Source organism: Condylura cristata, unplaced genomic scaffold, assembly GCF_000260355.1.
Source record: "Condylura cristata isolate star-nosed mole 26May11 unplaced genomic scaffold, ConCri1.0 scaffold00004, whole genome shotgun sequence".
NCBI lineage: Eukaryota > Metazoa > Chordata > Mammalia > Eulipotyphla > Talpidae > Condylura > Condylura cristata.
Genome location: NW_004567105.1, coordinates 41,740,207 through 41,748,473, shown reverse-complemented (window position 1 = coordinate 41,748,473; position 8,267 = coordinate 41,740,207). Strand labels below are relative to the sequence as shown.

The following is an 8,267-nucleotide window of genomic DNA, read 5'->3' as shown; positions in this document are numbered from 1 at the left end:
AGAGTTGATCTCAACAATTAATTTTGTCTTGAACTCTTAAGCTGGAAAACACTTTCAGCAGCTTTCCAAAGAATCATGCTGTTATTCTTAATGCCTCTGAACAGGAAGGGCTCAGTCAGCACCCCTGCTCCTGCCCCCCTACCCAATGGAGCCACCTTCAAAGACAATTACTGGGTGTGTCTTCACCAACATTCTTGGTCTCTCTCTTTTTTTTTAATAAGTAAGGCTCCACCTTATTTTCTACACCAGTTCCAGACAGTACAGGCCACTTGAAGGTATGACACATTTTCTAGGTTGAAGGAGCCTTGCTCCAGAGATGTAAGCTCCGGGTGGGGCTGTGGGTGTGCAACCCGCAGAATGCAGGATGTTTCTGCTCTTGGTGAGGTCCTTTGTTCGTTCGTACAGAGTGGGGAGGAAGGCGCCCTCAGCATCAGCAACACAGGCGCGCAGTCAGGACATACTGGCCAGTGCTTCAGCGGAGACGCAGGGAGAGCCGGCTCTAGGGTGCTGTGGATCTGCTCCCCTGTCCTTGAGTTGACAAATATTTTTACAGGAAGCAACAAGAAAAAACAAACTGTGTTTCACTGACTACTAGAAGGCAGTAAGATACGCAAGTTCACCATTTAGAAGAACCCTGGGCATTTTTCAAACATCTTTCTAAACTTTGGTTTAAAAAAAAAAAAGAAAATGAATTCACCACAAAAAAGAAATATAAGTTGAGGTTGTAGTCAGCTGCTGGTCATGTCCTTGGCAGTGGCTTGTGCAAAATAAGGCGTATTGAGCTCCACATTAACTAAAAGAAAAAGGAAAAGAGGCACGTTGAAATAACCCCACTAAACCCAAGGGCCCAGTTCCTACCTACTCCAGGTTGGGTCCGGTCCGGCAGGACACCAGACACCTGGGGGTGGGCGGGGCTTATCCTGCAGCTTCCTCAAGACCTTGGTGCCCGACCTCAAGCCAGTGGTTGAGGCTAGAGTGCTGTCTCTATCTTGTAAAGAAAACTTGTCAGGCAAAGTCAACTTTTCTTCTTTGAAATTTGTCATGAAAAAAAATGTACATTCACTCTCTTTCCAGTAAATCTCAATTAGTGAAAACAAAAAGAATATTGATATTGACTATGATAGCACTCTTCAAAATGGCTTAAATCTTCATTTTCATATTAGGTCTAATTAACTTCCATTAAGATCATATTAATCAGACTGTGAAAATATCCATAATACATTTCATGAAAAAAAAAAAAAAGGCAGTCACAACTTTATTTAGAAATCTTCCTTTATCAATTCTTTTGGATGAAAACTGTTTACCTGTGACCATAAAGGAACTGACAGACTTACAGGGAAAAAGCTTAACTTTGAAAATCTCCACCCTGCACATACACAGCACTTTTTATGTCTGAAGCTCTTTCCCTGTTCTTGTTGAGCTGGGTGGCCGGCCACCCTGTGCCCTCCTCCTGCTGCCACCAGGCAGTGCAGCTCCTGGCTCATGAGCCAGGCTGTCCTCGTAACCCTCCCCCCACCCTGCGCCCCCCAGGGTGCGCAACCCTCTGTGCTCCCCAGTGCTTACATGGCTGCAGTGGCTTCTACTTGCTCTCCAGGTGGTAGCACTGCACGTCGCCCTTGCCTTTGGCATCGTAGCCCGGGAGGGGCTGCCCGTACTTATCCACACACCAGCAGAAGCCCCGCTTCCTGCCTTTGGAAGGGCGGCACTGTGGGCAGAGCACAGAAGACCCACCTGAGCCTCTGTGGAGGGTGCACGAGGCACCGGACCACGGCAGAGCAGACTGTGGGGCTCCCGGGTGTGTTCAGATCAGCCCCGCTATGCCCAACAGGCACAAGTGATTTTGTGTGAGAGCTGTTCAGAAAAGCAGGGGGCAGTTTTATGTCCCTGGGATCTTGGGGAAACACTAGACCCTGTTGTGCCATTGGCATGATCCCTAATGAGTGGGGGAATGAAAACACCCCCAGATGACCCCAAGAACATCATAGCTGTGTCTTTCTGCAAACAACCCAAGCTATACATGTAGTTCCTTCTCAGAGGGAGTTTGCTAAGTGGGTGATACACATGTGTGAATCGATGGCTGTTCTGGTGAATAATGACTGGTAGACAATGTCAAGGGACAAGTGAGAGGCCAGAGACCCATAGTCACTGACAACGACCACCTGACTTGAGTGTGGCCATCCTTATTCCATGACTAATTCTGCAGACTATATTGTGGTAGGAACTGCTGAGCTGGAAAGTTGACCGAAATATCACCCTCACATAATAGGTAATGTACTGAAGTGCACTTGTTATATTTTATAATAACTACTTCTCAAATGTGTTTGACCACTTACTATTCACAGAAGGCCTCGATGTAAGAGGGGTCAGCATGAGATCTGGGTTTTCTGTACTGTTTCTGGGAAATTCTCTAGAGTGGCTCTAATCACACCATGATGCAATGCCAGCCAATTGTCCCTCTGCATAACAGAAGGCTTCCCAGAAGGTACCTCATGTACCTGAGGGGGGTGGGGGTGGGGGGGGGTGGGGAATGCAGAGAGTTGAAGGGCAGTGAGTGGGAGGGGATTTAGGGGAATTTCCTGCCACTGAGATAGATGAGGGGCCAGGGCTGGGTCAGAAAGTGGGTATAGGGTGTACATTACCTAGGCAACTCAGCTCACCTGCTTCTTCTTGTAGAAGCCCTTCTTGTCACAGTTGGGGATGTGGACACCCCTTGGGCTGAGCATGTTCAGGAATTTGAGGTGGTTCAGCATGTCCTCCATCTCTCGGCGGCAAGGACCCTGGGGGAGGAGCCACAGTCAACACTGGAACTCTACTGTCTTATCAAACCCCATTTGCCCACAGAGCCATCACAGGTGGGCCTGGCATGTGTCCTGAAGAAACTTCTGCCTTAGTTTTTTGATTCAGTTGTTGCCCTTCCCTTGGGGAATGCCAATTATGCCTCCTTATCTGTCTCACAATCCTTTCAGAGCAAAGCCCAGAACAAGAAACAGTCACAGTAGGCCAGGCCACTCAGAGGTCAGTGAATAAAATGCCAGTTTTATGAACACATTTTTCTGAATCATAGCAGCGCTTCAAGCACACTAAGTGCATTTACAAGTGTTGACCTTGACCCTGGACACTCCTGAGATCTGACAGGGAGAAGGGTAAACAGCCTTTCTAAAAAGAGTGGGTCTGTGGTGTGGCTGTCTACCTGGGGGGGGGGGGGCCACCTGGATTACTGATAGGCTCCTGAGTAAAGAGCAACCCCGATACTCAGTGCCTAGGCCTGATGAGTGCCTTGCCCTACCGCCCATTATAAGAGGACAAGTTCTCACGTATTCTGTCTCTCGTTTGGACTCAGAGGAGAAGTTCTGGGTGTCCGTGCTTTGAGCTTCATAGTCGACTTTGTAGCGCTGACTGTCCTTGGCGTGTCCTTTCCTGATGACGTCTATTTTGGTGTGGTGGGGATGGAATTTGGAATCAGGCACCCGGTGTGTGCTAGGAAGGGCCTGGGTCTCCACGCTTCCAGCACCCCGGTCTTCCTCAGACTCACTGCTGTTTCCTTGAAAAGCACAAGGGAGACAAAGATGTGATCGTCATTGATCTTTAATTATGATCTTAAAAATCTTCCTACTGTAACCAAGTCACGCATAAGTGGAAATTTAAGTTTACAAACACATAAAGTATTATTCTATAATACCAGTGGCATGTGAATGGTAGTTTTTCACTTCAAGATTTAAAAAATGAAATCTACTGCTTTTACAAAGCAGATGTGTTCCCTCTTCTACCAGCAGGGGGCAGATGAGAGCCAGGGAAGGCTGGGCGGTGGAAGTCCCTCAGGGTTACCCCAATGCCTACCTTCCACAGGGAGGACTATTCTGACAGGACATTCTCCCCACCATTCCAGCCCCGCTGAAACATAAATGTTGAGGGTACAGCAGCAATCCGGGTGTCCACAGTTCTGCAGGGTTTCTGAAGGCAGCACTGTCCTAAATGCTATCCTGCAAAGGCCTCTGAGGCACCCCTACTGGTTTGAATGGTGAAACGGAATTCCCTGCAAAGCAGCTTTGCAGTCTGTGCAGGCATTGTGTGGTTTGTTTTAGAAAGCCGGTCATCATATCTCTTTACACACACTGTTCATGCAGGGATGGAACATTCTGGTGTACTTTTGTTCATCATTGCACACTGTGCATTCTGGGGTACTTTCTTGGGTGAATCTTTCCTAACCCTCTAGGACTGGAGTGAGGGATGCAGACAGCATCAAAGCTTACACTGCTTTTTATCAAAGAGCTTGCACTCCTTCAAGAAAAGGTCACCTCCCTTTCTAATTGACCCTTCAATGTAATCAAACATGCTAATGACGAATGCCTGAGATTTGAGAATGTTGGAATCTTCACAATCTCAGTATAAATTCAAGTATAATGACTAAATAAATGTGGTTGATGGGTAGCTAGGAAATTCTTTTTCCAGGATGATCTTGGGCTGCTGTGGTAGAAAAGGAATGGAGGGTCCCTCCTCTGTGCTGCTGCTGAGCAGCCAGGAAACTGCCCCAAGATTCCTTGGTTCCCAAGGCAGCACCTGGTGCTTCACTCCAGGAGACACTGCCTCCCCATCTGGTTCTGAGTGGTCGGCTATGTCTTGGTGCCAAGTGCCTTGCTCCAGCTGAACTGTTTTCTGCCCTCTGAGAAACACACCTACAAGATGGCAGCATGCCCACCAGCCTGGAAGTCAGCCAAGGCTTCTGGCTCCGGGCTAAAATGTGCAAAGCCTAGCTCTGAGAATGGCCCCAGACAGCTGATGGGGGTGGGGGATGGCTTTGTCTGCAGGCGATCAGCTCTCTCTGGAAACAGCCAGGGCTGGATGCATGGACTTTGGGTTGGGGGTTGGTTAGAGAAGGGAGGAAGCCCTTCCCTTCTCTGGGTCTCCATTTTCTCACCCACTACACATTCCCGGGAGAACTTGCAAAGTTCCCATGGGGTGTAAGCCTGGGGAAGTAAGCACAAATTCTAGAGTGTTGCTCACTTCCTGATAATATATATTCTTAAATTGATAAGGTTTGGTTCTAATTTCCTTTAACTTTAGACATTTTTTTTTCCTGGGGGGCAATGGTACAAAAGAGATGCTAACAGTATGTAAATAAAATATTTGCATTTCCTTGCCAAGAGCTGAGTACTTTCTTAAACTTCCTTAGTTACTTTAAATGCCTGATGACTCCAGCAAGGAGAGAAAACATTTTCATTTAAGCAACAATTACTTTTGACTATCATTTAAATTTGTCCTCCTTTTCCACCCCACCCCCCATTTTAGAAGTCATCTAGGTCTTTTACAGTAAATTACATCAACCAATACTAAATGTAGGAATTACTATAGTAGCAATGCCCAGGAAGGTCTAATTAAAAATGACAGTTTACAAAAACTTCCAAGATTATTTTTTGGATTAAAAAAAAAAAAGGCTGGGACAACAAAGCACATACAGCAAACACAAAAGTTTGCACGGTGAATTTTAAGTGTATACCTTAGGCAACTGGAATTTTGTCTCTCCACCAATAATTCTAGATGGTGTTTCTCTAGGACAGAGACAGCCCCACCTAGCGAGGAACTAAGAGAGTGAACTCGTAAAATGCTGCTTTCCCCCTGGTAGCCCAGATGGCGGCTGCCCCCAGGGCTCTTTCCCGCGAGCGGTTGGGGACTGGAGTAGAATTCACCTAACCTTCAGCTCTACAGGAACTTCACTCTCATAAGGAGGCAGGCTAAGCACACGTGATTCAGAACAACTGCAACTCCATTTGATTACTTTTCCAAGAGAACAATATGATATCTTTTACAGAGAGGGTGTCTGATAGTGATGGAGCCCTGGAGTAACTCTGCCAAACTTTAGTTTTTGTCCTCCTTCAGCTGCACAGCATTCCTCCTAGTTCAGATGCAGATGGCAAAGTGTTCTAGATGGGGCTAACATCTCTTCGCAGTCAATGAAATTCGTAGATCCACACATTCCGCAACGCACACACACCTGGTCTGGTTTGAGCGCCCCACAAGCACGATGTATATACAAGGGTGGATGCAGAAAGTACCGATGGGACTCAATCCTACTCCCCTCCCTACCCACGGGGGAATTGGAAAAGTCACTTTTTGAAGTTAAGGTTTTCCAACTGCACAAGACACCAAAACCCGCCTCCCAGCTCACTCGACTTACAACACCCCCAGAATGTGACATTGCTTTGCAAACTGTAAATACTGGTATATATAAAGCATTTCCTACAAAGCGATAGTCCACCCTTCCCGTTCCAAACTCAGCCCCTGGTGCCTCTGTAACACCCCTAAGCATCCTGGGGATTGAAACGCCAGCTCCCAGTTCTCGGGGCAAAGGGCACGCTCCACCGTTAGGTCGCACAGTCCACGCCCCCGCTCCTTGCCGCTCTGGCCTTTCGTACCCGAGAATCTCGTCTGCCCAGGACCTTTCAACTGGCTTTAATCTTGGTATCCTCTCCCATCCCCGGCCCCGGAAAATCTTTGACTCATTTTCGCTACCAGAACTTTGTAATGTACAAGCAATCGGAACTCAGCGAACTCAGCGAGTAGAGAGGACAGGCTGCAAACGCGCCCCCGCCTTTCCTGACGTCCATTTCCCCAAGCACAACTCTTAGCGTGGAGAAAGCAAAGTGGCGCTGCTGCCCCGCTCCCGCCCAGACTCGTGGGCTAGAGTGGCCTGCCCCCCAGATGCCGCGGCGGCTCACCTGGAGCGGACGGCGCCGGCAGCAGGTAGGCGGGCAGGCGGTTGGCGGCGCTGGCGTTGGCGCAGATCCCCCGGCCGTCCAGCAGCGCCTGCAGCGGGCGCGGCTCGCCGGGCTGCGGCTGACAGCGGAGGCCGGCGCCGCAGCGCTCAGTGTAGACGCCACAGGGCTGGCCCTCGTTCAGCGCGCACGTCAGGCAGCAGCCGCAGCCCGGCTCGCGCACCAGCTCCGCACACGCGGACGCAGGCGGCGGCGGCGCACACTGAGCCAGCGCCCGCGCATCGCAGGGCTCACAGCGCACCACGGGGCCCACGCCCGCCGCTCCCGCGCCAGCCAGTGCCACATTCTGCCCGCGGAGCAACGACAGCACGGTCAGCGCCGCAGCCCAGAGCGCAATTCGCGCCCCTTGCATGGCGCCCTCCGCGGGGGGTCGCTGCTTGGCCGGCCGGGGCGCACTGGAACCGAGATAAGGTGCTCGGCGGAGGCTGCGAGACGGTCAGCGGCTAGACCTCAGCGCCGATTCGTCGCGTTTGCAACTGGATGTCCTGGGCCCGCCGGCTTGTATATAAAAGCCGCGGTAGCCGAAGACACGCCCCGGAACGCCGCGCCGGGGGGTGGGGGGAGGATGGGGGCGGGCGTCTGGCCCTGGGCGCCGGGTTGAGTGAGGGGGCGCGCAGCGCGCCGCCGCCCGGACACCTGCTTCCAGTGAGCGCGCGGAGCGTCTCTGCCACCGCAGTTCCTTGCAGTCTCGGTGACTCGGCCACCTCGGCGTGTCCGGACTCCAAGCCACCCTAGTGCCCTCGGCCACTCCTACGTTGCTACCCTGTGCACCCTAGAGTATTGTCAGTGAAACTGGTTTGCGCCGCTGCTCACCCAGGTGTACTTTGCAAAGTTTCCCCAAGTTTAAATAGTCGGGTAGGGGAAGTGGAAGCCCATTTGCGAAGGGTACCGACTCGAGGCGGGGTCTTGGGAGTCGAGGCACTCTGGGTTTTACCTGAACCCGAGGGCACAGTTCGTTCCTCACCTCCCAGGCCTTACAGATAGGCATCTGTAAGTGAGCGCGCGGCCTTGGCTCCTTCCCAGGGTCACTTTACTTTAAGTAAAGGCTCATACTCGCTGTGGCACAAGTTCCCAGTTAGCAAAGGACGAGTGGCGAGTGGATTCCTAGGAGAGAGTTTCTCAAACACTATGCATAAAAATGATTTGTTTTAGATATTCTCGCTAGCGATTTTAAATAGAATTTACATTCACCACAAAAGAATAATTATGATAATGATAATAATGTTAATGATAATAATAATAATGATGATAAACGGGCACTACTGGGTGTAAGTACTAGTCAGTCTTTAAAGTTGGCTGTTTCCACCATCATCTTTCCAGGTCCCTTTGTATCCTCGTACTGATCTCAGGGAATATCGTTCCTCTGAAACCTGCACCAGGGCGGGAGTCCCGAGGCAGCTACGCTGACTCCATTCAGCCTGCTGCGTGCGGGTCTTTCAAACTTGTCGGCGCGCCTTCCCTCGGTGACCGAGAGATGACGCTCGTGGTCCAAGATTG

At 50.4% G+C, this 8,267-nt stretch overlaps 1 protein-coding gene across 1 annotated transcript; it reads right to left on the bottom strand.

Annotated features, from left to right (window-relative positions):
• Positions 1 to 206: 206 nt before the first annotated feature.
• IGFBP3 (insulin-like growth factor binding protein 3) lies at positions 207 to 7,218 on the bottom strand. Its single transcript, XM_004675950.2, has 5 exons — positions 6,714 to 7,218; positions 3,315 to 3,541; positions 2,658 to 2,777; positions 1,564 to 1,705; positions 207 to 793 (listed from the first exon to the last, which is right to left on the bottom strand). The coding sequence occupies exons 1-4, from the start codon at positions 7,120 to 7,122 to the stop codon at positions 1,580 to 1,582; spliced, it is 882 nt and encodes a 293-aa protein (XP_004676007.1). The 5' UTR covers positions 7,123 to 7,218; the 3' UTR covers positions 207 to 793; positions 1,564 to 1,579.
• Between the last annotated feature and the right edge of the window lie 1,049 nt (positions 7,219 to 8,267).

What these genes read in the sequence shown, in the direction of transcription:
- IGFBP3 (XM_004675950.2), bottom strand. Translation starts at nt 7,122, where the DNA reads ATGCAAGGGGCGCGAATTGCGCTCTGGGCTGCGGCGCTGACCGTGCTG. An exon ending in GCCGGCGCCGTCCGCTCCAG is followed by an intron (nt 3,542 to 6,713) that starts GTGAGCCGCCGC and finishes GTGCTTTTCAAG; the next exon opens with GAAACAGCAGTGAGTCTGAG. An exon ending in CCAAACGAGAGACAGAATAC is followed by an intron (nt 2,778 to 3,314) that starts GTGAGAACTTGT and finishes CTCCTCCCCCAG; the next exon opens with GGTCCTTGCCGCCGAGAGAT.